The sequence below is a fragment of the Phyllostomus hastatus genome, unplaced genomic scaffold, assembly GCF_019186645.2.
Source record: "Phyllostomus hastatus isolate PE091 unplaced genomic scaffold, TTU_PhHast_1.1 phas_contig_1162, whole genome shotgun sequence".
NCBI lineage: Eukaryota > Metazoa > Chordata > Mammalia > Chiroptera > Phyllostomidae > Phyllostomus > Phyllostomus hastatus.
Window position 1 is genome coordinate 13,622,761 of NW_025333537.1, and position 17,046 is coordinate 13,639,806.

At 54.9% G+C, this 17,046-nt stretch overlaps 1 protein-coding gene across 2 annotated transcripts in view; it reads right to left on the minus strand.

Annotated features, from left to right (window-relative positions):
• The window catches only part of POLE (DNA polymerase epsilon, catalytic subunit), a 39,080-nt gene that overhangs the window by 14,584 nt on the left and 7,450 nt on the right, over positions 1-17,046 (minus strand). For both annotated transcript variants that reach the window (XM_045844639.1, XM_045844629.1), the window contains exons 13-33: positions 16,476-16,608; positions 16,266-16,379; positions 15,966-16,178; positions 15,676-15,783; positions 14,328-14,456; positions 14,151-14,253; positions 13,904-14,050; positions 13,449-13,594; positions 11,173-11,321; positions 10,160-10,252; positions 9,853-9,997; positions 7,938-8,095; positions 7,393-7,588; positions 6,290-6,504; positions 3,911-4,013; positions 3,466-3,546; positions 3,231-3,353; positions 2,397-2,609; positions 1,937-2,143; positions 1,534-1,677; positions 133-273 (exon numbers count right to left, since the gene is read on the minus strand). In XM_045844639.1, coding sequence (XP_045700595.1) covers positions 133-273; positions 1,534-1,677; positions 1,937-2,143; positions 2,397-2,609; positions 3,231-3,353; positions 3,466-3,546; positions 3,911-4,013; positions 6,290-6,504; positions 7,393-7,588; positions 7,938-8,095; positions 9,853-9,997; positions 10,160-10,252; positions 11,173-11,321; positions 13,449-13,594; positions 13,904-14,050; positions 14,151-14,253; positions 14,328-14,456; positions 15,676-15,783; positions 15,966-16,178; positions 16,266-16,379; positions 16,476-16,608 — 3,061 coding nt within the window. The remainder of the gene's footprint in view (positions 1-132; positions 274-1,533; positions 1,678-1,936; positions 2,144-2,396; positions 2,610-3,230; positions 3,354-3,465; positions 3,547-3,910; positions 4,014-6,289; positions 6,505-7,392; positions 7,589-7,937; positions 8,096-9,852; positions 9,998-10,159; positions 10,253-11,172; positions 11,322-13,448; positions 13,595-13,903; positions 14,051-14,150; positions 14,254-14,327; positions 14,457-15,675; positions 15,784-15,965; positions 16,179-16,265; positions 16,380-16,475; positions 16,609-17,046) is intronic.

Consider the following 17,046-nt stretch of genomic DNA (forward strand, 5'->3'; position numbering starts at 1 on the left):
TGGGCAGACACACCGCTGAGATTCTGCCCCTGGGGTGGACGGCTGCTCACCCACCCGCGCCCCATGTGGGTTTTCTTTCCTCTGTTCCATGCAGCTAGACCCTTGCTCAGTTCAGCTGGGAAGGCAAATTACCTGCGTCTCGTACACGCCCTCGATGTCTGGGGCCGACAGCTCAGTGTTGATCTCGTTGATATGTTCTTGGTACATGTCCTCCGGCACCGAGTACTCATACAGGTTGTAGACCATGTTGGAGCGAGGAAGGGCTCGATTCACCTGGGGACAACACAGCAACGACCTCGTCACATGGCTAAGCTGTGAATGTTTAACACACACCCTGCACGGGTGCACACACATGTGCACACAGGTACATGCGTTATTTAAACAGTCCTGGCACTACTGGTGCCCACAACTGTGGAGTACGCCCCATTTTACTCTCCAGTGAGTAAAACTAAAAGCTCGGAGAATAACTCAGAAGCAAACTGAGGCCTCTGAAAAGTAGACAAGCTCTCCGACTGGGAGGGGCAGGTGTTCCTAGTTTATTTCCTCTGTCCTCTCCAGGGTTTATGAGGGTGCAGGCTGCAAAAAAACACGAGAAACCGTATTTTCCTGGCCAGAGGATAGGGAGAGGAGCCCCTGGGGGACACAGAGCAGGGCAGTCCTGGTGAGGAGGGAGTCAGAGAGGAACCCAAAGGGTGGAATACTCTGAAAGGAAGGACATTCTCCCACAAAGTCCCACTGTCACATCCAAGAAAGCTATAGGAGTTCCGGCCACCTATCCTGTTGCACCACACCCTCCCTGTCTCTCTCTACATCCACATTCTGCTGAGTCTCCAGGTTGGAGTTTCACCGTCTCCAAAAACCCTCCTCACTCAACCTGGCTCTGAGCACACAGGTTTCACCTAAACTACGTGGTGGGAGCTCAGAAACATCAGGTGGGGCTGACGAGGATCTGCCAGGGGAGGAGGCAGAGGACCACCCACCGTAAGATCCCACTTGTATGAAATGTCCACACTGGGCTTGTGCAGAGGCAGAATGTGGGCTGGTGGTGACTGAGGGCTGGGGGAGAGAGACCGCTAAGGGGCCTGGGGTGTCTTCGGGGGATGGTGAAAATGTTCTATGATCAACTGTGGTGATGGCTGCATGACTCTGAACATGCTATCAGCAACTGAACTGCACGGTAAACGAGTGAACTGTGGGGCATGTGAACTGTATCCCAATAAGCTTTGACACCAGAAGAACCTATGGAGACAGAGTCTGCTGTCTGACAACTGTCCACCCTGTGGACATCAGACACAGAGGACCTCGCACCCAGGACAAGGGCACCAGCAGCTCCTGTCACTCGACGCTCAGCCCTCACAGAAGTCAGTTCGATGGTCACTGCAGCGTCCAAGAAGGCTCTCAGGAGACGGAGGCTCCGGATCACTGTGCTCAGGCCTGCACGGCCCGCCAGCCTCTGTATCTGCACAGCCCGATTCTTTCTGCAGGCTCCATCGCTGTGGAGATGCCCTCAGAGGCACTAACCACTTCCCCTACCTTCCGATACGCAGGCCCCTCCTCTGCTTTGGGCACCCGCTGGTTCACGTAGAACACTCGGGGGATGTTCAGCCTGATGCAGTGCAAGTCGCTGCCGATGATAGCCCACAGCCTGAACATGCCCGCTTGGCTGGTCTCACTGATCTGAAAGGAAACGGATCACATGGCAGCACATGGCAGCCTGCTACAGAAAGCACGCCACACCTGTGGACAGGCAGCCTCCCTAGAGGCCTCCAGCACCAGCTTTAATCAGAGGTACAAAAATCTAGGCCTGCCTTTTCTTCTCCATTCCAGACTGTGGGATGGTCCCCACAACCCCGAGCTGACCAGACATCCCTTCCCATCGGCCATGCTGATGCCCTGAGGTGTCCTGCCCCACCCCCCAAGGGACCCCTGTCCACACCTGCACAATCTGCCACGGAAGGTCCAAAATGCTGCGGGCGGTTCTCCGCAAGAAGCTCCCCAGCCCCGTGGTGGGCCCGTCTCGCAGGGCACCAGGCTGCAGCATACCCTCTGCTTCCAGACGCCTCCTTTTCCTGCGAGCCAGGCGCTGCCGGGCCTGCAGCTGCCACTTCTTCTTGTGGAACCGGAGCCAGACCAGCCACTCTTCCTGGGACGGATGGTGGAACAGGTCAAGAGGAGGCAGAGAGACAGTAAAACAGGACAGCCTTCCATGGCAACAAAACCACACAGCTTCCAACCACTCTGTAAGGACTGGGCATCCCGCCAACCTCCTCAGGATCAAGACCCATCTCAGGGTCCCTGTGTCACTCAGCAGACCCCACAGGAGACAGTGCACCCCAGCGCTGGCCTGACTGCTCCCTCCACCCACTGGCCAGTCCAGATGCCCTGAGGCTTCTTACCTGGGTGGTTCCAAGGGCTGGAGGTTGCCCCAAGATCTCCTGCCAGGGGACCATTAGCCCCAGATCCTGCGAGTCCTCCTGGCTCTCCCAGAGGACTCGCTTTCTCTTCGTGGCTATGGGGATGGCCACGTGGGGCGGCTTTTCAAGACCGAAGTCCTCCATGTCGAGAGTGCCAAGGCTTTGGGTGCTGTCTGGAGCCTGGGCCACGCCCACCTGCAGCCATCCAAAGGGGACTTAAAACCTGGCTCTTGGCAAATTTTACTGTCAGAGATCCATCCGAATGGGATAAAGTACTTGTATGCAAAGTTACTCATTACAGACTAAACTACTACTTTTCACTTTTAATTGCAAGGAGGTCAAACAGAAGTGTCACCATTCTGTTTGCTCCAGGACTCCCCTTTCTGTGAGAAATATATCGCAAAGAACAGGTGAGCCCCTTTCTTCTCGCCCCCCAGTCCCACACCTTTCACTACACTGTCTTTGGCATTTTTCAGTGTTCACAGTAAGTTTTCATCTCACAACGTAGAGAACTCAAGTCTCAAGGTGCTGTGGCTCACTCCAAGTCACTCAGTCTATAGGCGTACTCCACACGTGCGGTAGGAGACGGCTCTCCACCCAACCCGAGTCAGTGCCTCCTGCCACAGATGAGCACTGGAAGAAGTCAAGGTGTTTTTGGGGAGAAAAAAAAAATCCCTGACACCTGAATGGAAGTATACAACCTCATGGGCGGCAGCGTGGGAACTCTAGCCCTGTGGGGGTTAGAGCCATGCACCCACGGGGCCAGCTCAGCCCCGACTGGCACAGCCTCTGCTGCCCTGGGCCAGGCCGCCTTACCTGTCTCTTGCCCTCAGGGACAAAGAGCTCACTGATCTTCTTCTGCTTGTAGACGTCATTCTTCTCCAGCAGTTTCTTGTGCAGCCAGTCAGGGTGTTTGACGCGTGGCACTGGGTTCTTCACCTGTAACGAACGTGAAGCCAATCCCGTCTGACTGTGAGTCTGGGCTATGCCCAGGATATGCCCGGGTCTCTTAAGCCACCCGGGGCCCTGCTGATGGGGCCCTTCACCTCACCTGCTGCAGAGCCGCAGGAATCGTGATGATCTTCTGTATGGCGCTGCCCAGCCGCTCGATGTAGTAGTCCCAGTCCAGAATCTGCGTGCAGGGACAACGGGGAGCATGAGGGAAGCAGCAGCACTGAGCTTCGCTGCATCTTACTTACCTTCTTAGAAAATCTGACAAAAGTGCTCATTTCACAGAGGAGAAACCTGAAGCACAGAGCTTAAATGACACTCACAGGCAGGGGAACCAGCATCAGGACCTTACGACGGACCCAAGCTTTGGTCTGCCCGAGACACAGTGAAAGGCCACCCCATGTCTAACTTTCCCAGTTCTGCACTGAAGGGTAACTACCTCCTCACCCACGGTGGGTCAGAAGGAAAGTGCCAAGAGTGAAGACAAGTCAGGGATGCTGCTCTGTCTACCCGACCTTCTGGGGGTAGGAAAAACCAGCACTCACTGTCCGAATATCGAAGTCCTGGAGGGAAGAACTCTTCAGCCACTTCCGGAGAAAGTGTCTCCTCACAGTGGGCTCTGCCTGGAAAATGGCGAGTGGGATGGCCCTGGGTGGCAAGAGGCACAGAGCTGACAGCCAGAATGTCTGTGACACTCGGCAGAGTGCTTATCATGTAATGTTGTTGTTTTGTACAAACTATACCTAGTATCTAATGTTTACTGTATTTAATAACTAAATAACATTATATTGTATAAAATATCATGGTTTAATAACCATCCCCTGTGGCTGCTGTGAACAGGCCTGTTGAAAAATACACTCACATAAATGACACATTCATGTGCATGCCAGTAATTAACCATTTCTGAAGTGCTCTTCATTGATGATGTTCAGGAAGAGTCCTCTGCTTTCCCGGAAGAATAAGCCAGTTTGCATGTCACTAGCAGTGGGTCAATACCCCTCTTCTTTCCACGGGAGAAAACACTTGTTATTGTGAAGTATCACGAACATAAACTCAGGAAGACAACAAATACCCGCACGCCCACCGCCTAGTCCTCAGCTGCAAGCCGTGTGACTTCATGTGAGAAAGCAGAGAGGAGGACGAGGCCACCCCGTGCAGCCCTGCTGACTCTCCCCATGGAGAAGGAAGTTCGGTCCTTATCCTCGCTGCTGTGCACGTCTTTGTCCCACTGCTGCTCGTGTGCATCCACAAGCACACGAGTGTTTTCTGTATCTGTGAACTTCATACACAGGCGCTGTGCTGTACACATCACCTTGAACTTTCTATTTTTGAACTCCTGGTGTTGGAATGTAGCCGTGAGTCACTCCAACTCCTGTACAGCATTTCATTCTATAAAAAAATGCACTTACCCATTTGTGGTTTCAAGGACACTCGTGATGTCCCTAAATTTTGCTGCTCAACACAATGCAAGCACGGCAGTTGTGCAGGACATGTCCGCACAGTGCTTGGCTGCAGTGAGTCAGGGGTCCTCTCCTTTGCCATGTATTGGTTCCTCTCCCAAGTGTCTGTCTCCCCCGAGTCCCATGCACACTGTGAACGCTGGTCTACACGGTCACCAGCAACTGATATCAGCAGACTGTCTGTTTCCGACAACAGGTGCATCTCCTGACTACTGTGCACTGGAACATCCCCCCGGGTGCTGGCCATCCATTTCATCACTTGTGAATTGCCATTCCTGTTTCTCATTTTTTCTCTGGGTTGTCTTTTTTTTTTTACTGATATACAAAACTTCTTTATTTTACTCTCTATATAATCTATCTTGGCCTTATATCAATTCCATTTTTTTGGACTGGGGTTTTCTTTTTAAGAAAATAGCTGCTGTGTGTCATTCATTTTTTTCTTCCCTGCAGGTCTTCCTAGCATAGGTGAGAACACTGATTAGTGAAGTCTCTGGTTTTATCAGGTATCTACTGCTGTGTTACAAACCACTCCAAAACCTGATGGGTTGAAATAACACGATCTCTCAGGTTCCACAGTCTGGGCCTCTCTGGCCACACCAGGAAAACGAGAGGTCAGAGCAGAACCATGAGGCCTCCTGTGACCTGGTATCACATGTCACTTCTGCCACATTCCCCATGTCACAGCAAGTCACAGGGTCACTTAGGTTCCAGGCAAGGGACACACCTTGGCACGGAGTAGCACTGCAGCTGCTGCCTCTGATACAGCTTTTCTTAATGGTGCTCAGCACTTCCCCAAGCCGCCCACGGTTGTGCATGTGCCACCCACAGGGACAAACATGCCTTGGACCCACTGCCTTCTCCTTTTCATTTGCGCAGCCCTTGCTCGGCACCAACAGCCCGAGGAGCATGGGATGATGGGAGAACTGCTGTCAACCCTGAAGTCTCCAAATGGGACTGGATGCTGCCATGGCACAGAGTCATTTGCTGTTGCCTTGATGTGCTCCAGAAGCTGGAGGGCACCCCTTCTGTCATGAGGATGAAAGGAATACTGGAATACTGACTGACCCACTTTGCTTTGTGAGCGTCTGGTTCTTGACATGCCTTGCTCTGTACAGATTTGACTCACTTAAGACTGAGCACCAAGCGGGGAAGCACACATAGTGCTTGAGAGCTGAGCAAATCCTATAGGCTATTGATGGCAGGAGGTCAGGAGGTCACGGACATGTGCAGGAAGTCAGGGAGATGTGGCAGTGGCAGTGTGCTGGAGCATCCTGTGAGGCACGCCGTCACCTCCCCAGCCAGGGTGCACCAGTGCCCTCGAGGGTGCGCCAGGACTTTGAACGGGGCCCATGGCAGCTGACACTCCACGAACCCAAGTTCTCTGGGGCTCCTGGTGGTCGGGCTCACTGTGCTTGCTATGGGGTCCTGCAGAGCCCAGTCCCTCGTCACCCTGGAAGTCCTCACCTCTCTGTGACAGGAGAGCCCTCAGGCTTCCGGGAGATGATGTAGCGGCAGCTCAGCCCCGCGTCCTTCACCATCTGGTCTCCCAGGAACTCGGCCAGGCGCTTGGCTGTGCTGATGGATGTAGACTTCTGCTCCCCGTAATCTTCCAGCTTCCGAGACATGGAACGGTTCTCAGAGATCAACTCAAAGAGCTCAGAATCAGGCATGTTGGCTGCCTGGAGAGAATGCACAGAACACTGTACAGAGAGAGGTAAAGGAGCATCCCCAGCTCACCTGGGACTTCGTGCAGAATCGCTTTTCCCAGTGGATGAGCTGAAGACATAGTGTGATTCTAAGGACTGCCTCATACCAGGCACAGAAAGACTTAAAATCCAAACACAAAGCCTTAACAGTTTGTTAGTGCTCCTGCACACGTGTCCCTGCCCTCCTGCCCTCAACAGCCCGTGAGATTTGGAAGCTCGCCGTACGTGCTTCCCCACTTGGTGCTCACTCTTGTGTGAGCCCACTCTATACAGAACAAGGCATGTCAAGAACCAGACACCCACAAAGGGAGTGAATGCTCCAGAATATTCCAGTATTCCTTGCATCCACAAACCTCTTCCTAGTCAACAATGCAGGAAAGGTAAAGGCATCTAGACAAAGATGTTTGATGCAACATTATTTATCACAGCGCAAACCTGAAGCCTACCTGATACTCAACAGCAGACGACTAGTTCTGTGTATTAACCCACGCAAACTCGATGACATGCAGACACTACAGAGTAGCACGGGAACAATGACCAATTCCATGAGATGTATTAAAGATATGCCAACGCTGCCATTTCAGCTGTAGAAACTGTACGTGCATTTACAGGACTGACCAAGACCTAGTACAAATCCAAGTTGATGTGATGTTGGCAAATATTTCTATCAGATTCCTTTCTCATCATGCAACTTGTCTCCTTCACAGAACCCTGCTGCTAAATACAGAAGCAAGGGAGATTCTGGGAGGCACTGACACTTGTCAAGTCTTGGGATTTCATCAGCATTAGCCCCAAGTTCATCTGTTACTGGGTCCCCTTTCCTGCAGGATCCTCAGGGCCAGGTGGGGGTGGTGACCTCACCTTGCTGTACAGCACATCCAGCCAGTAGTCGGCCACCTTGGCGACAGAGCCGTACACCTCCTCCAGGGTGCTGCCCCTGAGGAAGGCCTCGAACACCGATGACTGGAAGATCTTGATGAGCTGCAGCTCCCCGCGGCGCTTTACCTCGAAGCCCTTGAGCTCCGCCAGGGAGCCATCCTCGTTGAACACAGCGTACCTAGAAGCACGGTGAGCACAGCCATGACCGAGCCTGTGATGCTGGCCGCCCCTCACTGCCATCCTGACCCTCCTCTTCTCTTGCATCCACCCGGTAGCAAATACCCTGTGGTTTCTCTCCAACATAAAAAGGACGGAAGGGCCTGCAGCCTGTGGTACCAGAACCTAACAGGTGGTGAACAGAGCTGGTGACATCACTGTTGACGACAGCTGTCCAAACTGAATCACAGAGGACGAAAGACAGAACTGAGGTCTGTCCCCACCCTGGCTCCGGGTGCACTTCCTGGACAGGCTGTGACATCTAACGCACCCGTTTCCTCTCCCCAGCACAGAGGCCGTGGGATTCCTACCTCTTCTTCAGTTTCTTGCCTTCTTCCTTAGAGGCTGGAAGGATCATGGCAAGGTAGGGTCCGTCAACTTCAAAAAAGATGCTGTTCTCCGAGTGGGTCACGTAGGTGAGCGAGGAAGGCTCGGCCAGCTCCTGATACTGGTCGTTGGTGAAGCCTTCCTGCAAAACCAGGACAAAGAGGGGCAGCCTCACTCGCTACTGCCCGCGCCTAGACATGGCCGGCGGCCCTCCCAGCAGTGGACAGTCAGAAACGAGGTCGTCTGCACAACGAACGCCACTGAGCAAAGAGGAGAGACCAAGTTCTAACACGCGTCCACCGTGGGTGGACCAAAGTGCGTTCTGCTGAGTCCAGAGATTACAGACATTTCCACGTGCAGGACATTCTGGGAAAGGTAAAATGGCCACACGAGAACACACCGGGTGTGTGTGAGGGTGGGAGAGGGGCTGGTGACCAGGAGCAGCACTTGGGAACTCGGCTGGGAGCTGCTGTGCGGCTCTGTGGTGGGGACACATGGCTCCACGGAACTGCACCCTACAGAGAGTCAGTGTCACTGTGAGCACACTAGGAAACGTTCAGCCAGGCTGTCGGGTCACCCCACGAGGAACTGCGGGTGGACAGAAAAGCCCAACAGGATTACTGACGGCCGACAGAACCCCGACGATGGGCTGGGGAAGAAGCAGGGCTGAGGTAAGTAACTGGCAACCCCGCTCTGAGCGGGGAGTACAACAAGCCTGAGCACAAAAGCAACGGTGGGCACACACTGCTGCACCGCCCCCAGGGAGAGGGACGGGGCTCCTTGGAGAGATGCTGGTTCCAGGGTTAGAACAGGAAAATGCAAGATGAGGCTGGAGTGTCTTGTAGTACCAGGAAGTAAGAAAGTGCTCCAAAAGCCCAACTCCCACACCACACACCCGCATGTCCCAGGGACATGGGGAGGAACAAGAAGGAGCCAGTGCCCAGGGGAGAAAGCCGAGCCACGAACCCGAGGCAGCGGGGCATCACAGCCCAGGACAACGCCCACAAGCCCCCACGGACATAAACACACAACCAGGTGATCAGCAGCACGGCAGGAAGTGGAGGGAAGGGTTCCAACAAGGAACAGGAGGAAGGGAAAGGAACCAGCACGGACACGGATGTCGGCGGTTGTGGGCGGTGGGCACGTGCAGTCTCAGAAGCTCCGCTCAGAGGCTCTGCGGTGCTGTGATGCATGGCAGGGAGAGAGGCCTGCTCCCAGAATAAGGCCACGGGGAGGCGGGCAGCCTCGCCTAGTGACCAGAATTCAGATCCAGACACCACGCACGGACAGTGCTACATGACATACCACCTCTGTGGCGTTCCTCCAAAAACCCAAGTAGCCCCAGTGTAGTAACAGGAAAAGCAGACAAACCCAAACCGAGTGAGTGGTAGTCAGCAAGACGCCCGACCAGTACTCATGGAAGGGTCCCGGTCAGGATAGACCGGAAAGACCGGGGACTGCCAGGCTGGAGGGGACCGAGGAGAATGGCGACGGCATGCAGCACGAGGTCTGGGAAAACTGAGAAATCCAAATAAAGACTAGCTGCGTGACAGCCTTGTGTCAACCTGAGTCCCTCAACTCTGACCACTATGCCGTGGTTCACAGACCATGTTATCGTTAGGGGAAGTCGGCTGAAGGGTACAAAGGAATTCTGTTTTTAATTTTCCTGTAATTTAAATTATTCCAAAATAAAAAGCTTAAAAGCAAAGCAGTCTGGGGGCTGAGCTGAAGAACAGAGACACACCCAAGTCCTTGAGGACAGGGTTTTCCGGACACACCCCCAGGCCAGGGAACACAGCCTGAAGGCAGAGATGTGCGTCTGAAACCAGGAAGGCGGGCGGAGTGAGTCCCCTCTCTCAAACCCACAGCACAGCGGTGCCGCTAGAAACCCAGGCTCACCTTGACCATGATGTTCAGCATGGCCCCAGGGTAGGAGATGGTCACCTTGGGCTTTTTTGTGCTAGTCGTCTTGATGACAAAGTTCTCAGGAAAGCTGTTGGGCAGGACGCACCATATTCCGTCTGTGTCCAGCTCTAAGGGCCTCCTTCAGAGAAATGGGCCATTGAGGTCACGTACATGCTGGGCTGTGACTCATGCAGCAAGAAGCCAGGGCCAAGTCCTGACCGTGGACGAGGCCCTCCCACTTTTCCGCCCCATCCTCACCGGCCTTTCCTTCCCACCCTCGCCCTCCCCACAGCAGCCTCACCCAATCTGCTCGATCAGCTCCCGAGCCTGGGTGATAATGCTGGCCCCCGTGAAGCAGACGATGCCGGCCATCTCCATGGAGTACCAGCGGGCCCTGGGAAGGACAGTCACAGCTGTAGGTGGCAGGGCTCCCTCCACGGGGTCATTAGGAAAGGTCAGAAGAGGGAGAGGAGGACACCAAGAAGGGGACTCTGAGGCTTGACAGGAGGACTAAGGGGGAATTTAGCTCTGTGGTGAGGACCTTTCTCTGTCCCTACTTCATGTGATAGGGCTGTGCTCTGGAAATTTCTGGAAGGAGGCAACACAACAGGTTACAACCTCAGGGGACTCGCTACACCAGTCCAGATGGTCGGTGCCCCTGTGAGCCTTCTCGACTCTTCCAAACCTGTGTGCCCCCCGGACTTCCCAGGGAAAACACATCTGCAGACATCTTCAGCCTCCCGCCAGCCCACCTGGCTCACTGTTCCCGCACCTTGTTTCAGCTAGAGGTGCCTCCTGCCCCTGAAACTGCTCCAGCTGGACTCCTGCTCTCTGCCCAGCCCCCCACCATTAAAAAGCAACACGAATAAACACAATGACCCTCTCTCAAACCCTGTGCCACCCACTGCCTTACTCCTCCAGAGCTGCCCTGGTGACCCTCCCTGCAGCACCCAACCCCAGGAACAATCTCCCCGTGGCTCCCCCTCACCATGCACTCAACCTCTCAAACAACTTTACACCCCTCCTCAGTCCCATGGTGCTGCTAGCAATTGCCGAGCAACTGTCTCCACGGCCCCAGTGATGACCTTCTGTAAGTCACGTGCGCCGGACAGGAACAAACACATTGCCACCTCCTGCCCAGGATGTTCTGACGAACGTGTGCAGTGGTGCCCCCCCGGACCCACGAGCTGGTGTGGCCCTCACCCCTAGCCCGCCCCAGCACGCTCTCAACCACACTGTTTGGACGGAGGCCCACAGGCTCTCCAGGCCCTTCACTCGCCCCGTGGCCCAGAGAGCGTCCAGGCAGGAGCGTACCCTTTACGCATGACGTAGCCGTAGAAGGAGTTGAGGATGCACTTGTGTGCCAGCTGCAGGGAGTCATACAGCACCTCCATGTTCTTGCAGCGCTTGACCTCGGCCGCATCGCCGGCCTCCACAGCCGCGCTGAGCTTCTTTTTCCACACCTGGGAACACACACACACACCTGGATCACAGCTCACATTCTACAGTCGTTGCTAAAGTTCTACTTTGAAAACTGTAAATGTAAAGAAAAGTTAAGAACAAATAAAATGAAGACCGCAGGTGGCTGTCCTAGAAGGACATTGGTGGTATTTTGCCATGTTTGCTTTATTCCATTCTCCCTCTCTCAGCACTACCATCGATGTTGTAGATACTAAATACCTCGGCACACATTTTCTAGGGGCAAGGTCACGTTCCTGCATAACCACCACGCTACTACCACCCCAAAGAAACTTGCCACAACCCTGGCTGGTGTGACTCAGTGGACTGAGTGCTGGCCTGTGAACCAAAAGGTCCCTGGCTGGGGGTGTGCAAGAAGCGGCCAATCTATGCTGCTCTCGCACATTGATGTTTTTCTCCCTTCCTTCTTCTCTCTCTAAAAATAAATAAATAAAATCTAAAAAAAAAGAAACTTATCATGGATACGATACCGGCTTGTCCCCTGCTGGGTCTGCACAACGCCAGCCCAGGACCCAGGCCACAACAATGTGTGGGGTTCTCAGGTGTCCTCATTCACCTTTCATCTAGAACTGCCCTGTGTGAGGCTGATGTCCTGTACGGACTTCTAAACACATAGGAGTATGTCCCTGCTCCATTTTCATTTCCTGTGAGGCCAGGGCTAGGAGAAGATACTCCATCACAGCAACAACCTGCTTGGACACCTCAGACTTGGGGCAGCCTCAATCCCCCAGGACAGAGCCCAGGACCTGGCAGCGAGGACCTGGGGGAGCAGGTGAAATGCACATCTGAAGAGCAGCACCAGAGGCAGGGGCTGCGCTCCTCCAGAGCCCAGGGTTCCAGTGCGGCAGCGCTGTGATTCCAGTCCCTGTCTTACCTGACACACCGACAAGCTGCGTCACAGGGGTTCCCAGACAACAGAGCTCAGACACGCCCACAGGCAGGGAGCCAAGTGCACACCGCTGGCGGCAACCCCTCGGGGCGGTGATGCACTCATCAGCCAGAATCTCAGGGCCACCACTGCCTGCCAGATACTACGCCAAGCTGGGAGGCAGCGGACATGTCCTCGTCTCTGTGGTGGCTGTTAGATCGTTTCTAGTCAAAAGCCACAGAACTGCCCCCTGAAAGGATGACTTCGGGGCGGGTGACGGGCACAGACACTCAGGCACCTGAACTTCCTCCCGGAGCTGCACTTCTCCCCCCGCATTTGCTAAGTTAGAGGCAGCCATGGTGGCCAGATAAGTGACATGCTCCTCTATCGCAGAATGCTTCACCTCGCCTCCTGGGCTGCTGCATTTCCTGTGCTAGAATAGTGCCTGGCACATTCCAGCACTTAATAAACGTGCTGATAAACCAAAGACTCTACAGAACTTATTTCAGACTAGAAGCCTTCGGATCATGCAGGCTGGGCCACAGTAACCCTCCATGCCAGCGGAGGGAGGCACGTGGTGATACCTGGCCCCCATGTGCAGAGACCGAACCTTACAGAATGCTGCCCCGACAGGAGAGGCCGAGGGAGAGGACCCCCCACCGCAGCTGGTGAGGCTCCGCTGGCAGCTCAGCTCCACCAGGTCCATGTGATGAAGCAAGTCTTTGGTAACAGAGGCTGTGGGGAGGGCTTGGGACACTGCGTCACCAACCTCCTGAGGCCAGTGTCCTGGGATGAGGAGCCAGGCCTGTTCTGTGTCTCTGTGAAGTGGCCTTAGGGGGATGGGAGCTACTCTAGAGTCCCTGGTAAAAGCAACTGATAAAGAAATGGAGAGACCAGGAGTATTTCAGCAAGTTCCCCATCCAATGTGAGAAAAAAGTGATTTTAAATGTTTGCTGCTTAAAGAACAGAAGATGTAAGACACTTGCTGAGTGTCTACTATGTGCTGGTTACTCATTCACTTTGAACAAGGCAGTCACTACACTGCCAGTGCTTGTCTGGTGCAGATGCATCGGTAACTGAGGAGTTAAGACGGCCTGGCAGTTCCCATCGCCAGCTGACCCGGCAATTGCGCTCCTGGGAGTGTGCACAAAAGAACCAAAAGCAGGAAGCTGAGACGTTTGTACACACACGACTGTCCAGACAGAGCCCAGCGAGGCTCTGCATCTGAGGAAAGGAGACCCACCTTGTGGAGACCTTTGAACTCGTAGCGCCGGTCCCGGAAGGCACGCACGGTGTCCACGTAGAATGAATTCTCCCGCTGGCAGATGGTGGTCAGGCGCTCCTCCACTTTGGTCACATGGATCTTCTTGTACGCCTTGCGGCAGTAATCTGAGGTACAATGCCAGGGGGTAGGGTATGAGGACCTGAGACTCCACACAGGAGACAGCCAAAGGAAGCCAGGGTGCAACAGAGACCAACAAACCAGCTTCCTCTGAGGCTAGTGAATCACACCAAAGAAAGGGCAGCCCCAAGGCCAGAGGAAGGAGTTGAGCACCTGAGCACTGAGGGAGGAACAGAAAGTGAGTCTCCAGGAGGAGCCAGGCCACCGTGACCTGATCTGCTTCAATAACTGGTTTGCCGACTCCAGGCCATGCCGTACCCACAGCCCAACAAAGGCCCAAAACCCAGGCCACTCACCTGCCAGCCTTCTCTTCTCATATTTAGCCTGTTCCTCGCGGGACAGCTCATGAAAGGCCCGGGCCGGGCCCTCCGGTGTCAAGGGAGGGAACTTCTCCGACTCCAGCTGGTGCTGGATCCTGTGGTACTCGCTGCGACTGGCCGGCACTAGGCGAGATGATGGGCGGGAAAAGAGTCTGTGACAGAGACCAGCCCTCCTGCTTCCCGCTGGGCAACAGCCCCCTCCCCACCCAGGGACAGCACTCACTGAACTCGCCCCTCCACTGCCAGGCCATCTTCCTCTGGCAGTTTGCCCCGGGCTTGTTGAAGTCACAGGCCGCACAGGTGGCCTCGTCTACCATGGCAGAGGGCTATGGAGGGGATGGGAGGGAGCAATGAGGGGTCAAGCAGAAGGAACCCCATCTGATGCAGGAATCTGTCTTACCTGCAGACGGTTTGTCAGAATGATGTTTGGGTACATGGCCCCCACGTCCAGGTGGTAGATAAGGGGACACTCAATACGGTTAGGAACATCTTTCAGGGAAGTGAGCTTGGTCTTGATCTGATCACACACCTACAGAGAAGGGAGACAGAGGTGGAGGCTGGTGACCAAGATAAAAACTAGAGACTACAGAGTAACAAAGAAAGCATCACAGAACCTGGATGTATGGAAGCCACCATCGCCAGGCCCTGGAGGAGCAGAAAGCTTGTAAGAAACAGCAGAGCCCTAAGGAGGACAGCCTCGTGGGAAGCAGCAGCCACCATCCCAGAAGAATGTGGGGGTTGGGAGAAAACTGCACAAAACTGTCTGTGGCCTTGCACAGCATGGCCCGTCTGCTAGCAAGGGTGGGACCTGGCCACCTTTCCTGGGTGCCCTGTGAGCCACTGAGGTGCGGGCATGTGACATGCTATCTCTAACCCAGCAACCCTTCATCTGACCAATGAGAAGGCCTGAAGGTCAGCTTGGGCTCTGACCAAACACCAAGCTCAGAACTGTGGTGCTAGACTGCCTCCAGCTGGACCTTATAAACCAATGGATCAGATTTCTGTCTCCACAAAGGCTGTTAGGCTAAAAACCCTCCCGATACCAAATACCTAAGGAACTCTGCGTGAAATATGAAAACTGTCCCTGTAAATACAGAACTGACATTCTGCGTTATACCCAGAGTGCAAAAGTGATGAGCAGACTAAATCAAATCAGGGAGCAGGGGGCTGGGTGGGTGCCCTGGCAGAGGCTGGGCCCTACATCAGGTCCCCAGGACCACCCCAGGTTTGATGACCCACAGTGAAAGGACACGGACCTCGATCAGCCCAGGGGAAAGGCATGTGTGGTGAGGCCGGGGTGAGCTTCGTCCTCCCAGCACTAAACTGGGACACACGTGTGCCGTAGCCTAGGGAAGCACCTAGGAACCCAGCGCCCAGGCTCTTGGTGGTGGTGGTGGTGTCACGTGGGCCCCTCCTGCACGGACCAGATCAGACTCAGGAGGAGGGCTCAGCACAAACCAGTGTTTGCACAAGAGTGTAGATACACGAGTCCTTCCTCTCAGAGAGAGATGAGGACCTCCTGACCCCCAGCCAGCTGGGCATGAGACCCACCACCATGTTCCCTGAGCCTGTGAAACCACCCCTCACTGGGTCAGGTTGCCGATGTGACAACACTGTCCTCCCCTGCGGACCAGAGCAGAGACACTCTGCCGTCGGTCTCAGCAGCAGCACGCGGCAGGAGCACAACAAACACACTGCTGACAGAAGGCAGCACGTGGGAACACTCACTCCCTTCTCCCGAGTGTTACCTCTTGGAAGTTGGTGACCTCCTCCATGGGCACCTTCTCCTCTTCCTCGATGGCGTGATGCATGGTCTTCTCCACTCGCTGCAGCAAGAAGTCAAAGGCGGCGGGATTCTAGTGCAAATGACCGAGAGGGACACAGATGAGATGGGAAAACGCCCTAGCACCAACCTGGGCAGGCCACACCAAGGACACCCGGTGAGGAGCCCACGGGGTGAGAAGGGGGTGAGGGCTTTACTTCAGCCCTTATGGCTTCTGGGTGCCACTAAGCCTCGAGAGACCCAGGAGGGGCGCACCATCCTGAACCGGCAGGGGATGTCACTGCGGAACACGCCCGACTCGAGGGCCTCCACGTGGCCGCCCACATAAGTCTCAGCGTCCAGCACGTGGCCATCATCTGTCAGCTTGTTGAACTCCTGTTCCTGCTTGTTGGGGAAGACGATGTTGGCGTGGAAGGCCTGCACCATCAGCAAGGCCTCACACAGTGTCCCGGAGCCCTTTCGTAGCACCTGCGGGGAAACACCTGGCTGTGAGTCCTCACCAACATCCCAGAGCCTCATCCCCATCAGCTGCCCAGGACCAGGAGAGGCACTGACCTCATCAGGCTCCATGGGGATAATAGTGCACAGAGCAAATATAAAGGGGTGGACATACTTCATGTACAGGTAGTAGGTGGCCACGGCGTCTGACACGGAGTATGTGGCCAGAGTCTGAGGAGAGGACATCAGAGATAAGGATAACGGCACATCCAGAGGTACCAACCCCCCTCAACACCCGGACCCCCCAAGTCAGTGCGGCACACGAACCTGGGGCTGCTCAGTGGCCATCTGGCACATGTCCTCAGGGTCCAGCTCCACAGGGTCATAACCCAGTTTGGCTTTGGCAGCTGCCTTGAGGTTGTGGCTGCCCACTGGAAGGTAGCTATCCCTCTTCACCCACCTGGAAAGGGGAGGAGAGCAAAGACAAGAGGGGATTCTGAGAAAGTCTGGAACCCATGAAAGACGGCAAAGCTAGACATACACAGCGGTTGCGGAGTACTCCCAAGGGTTCTCTATCACGGACATACCTGCAAACATAGGAGAGGCCAGGTCAGGCCCCCAGGCCCCCCTCCTCTTCATGGAGAACAGGGGGTAGGCAGGCAGAAACCTGTACCCAGGCCTTTCCCAGAACCCCCTGCAGCTTGCCCTGTCGGTGCAGCTGGGGTCTGCCCCGCTCTCCCACCCCTCAGGCCCCACTGTCAAACTCCTCTCCCCTCTGCACACGGTCATGTTAGCAAGGACATCCCATGCCCTTTGACCCTGTGCCTGTCTCCACTTCCTCCCCATGACTGACACCACTGTCTCCCTGGGATCCACAGCTCCTACTGCCCAGGTCCTC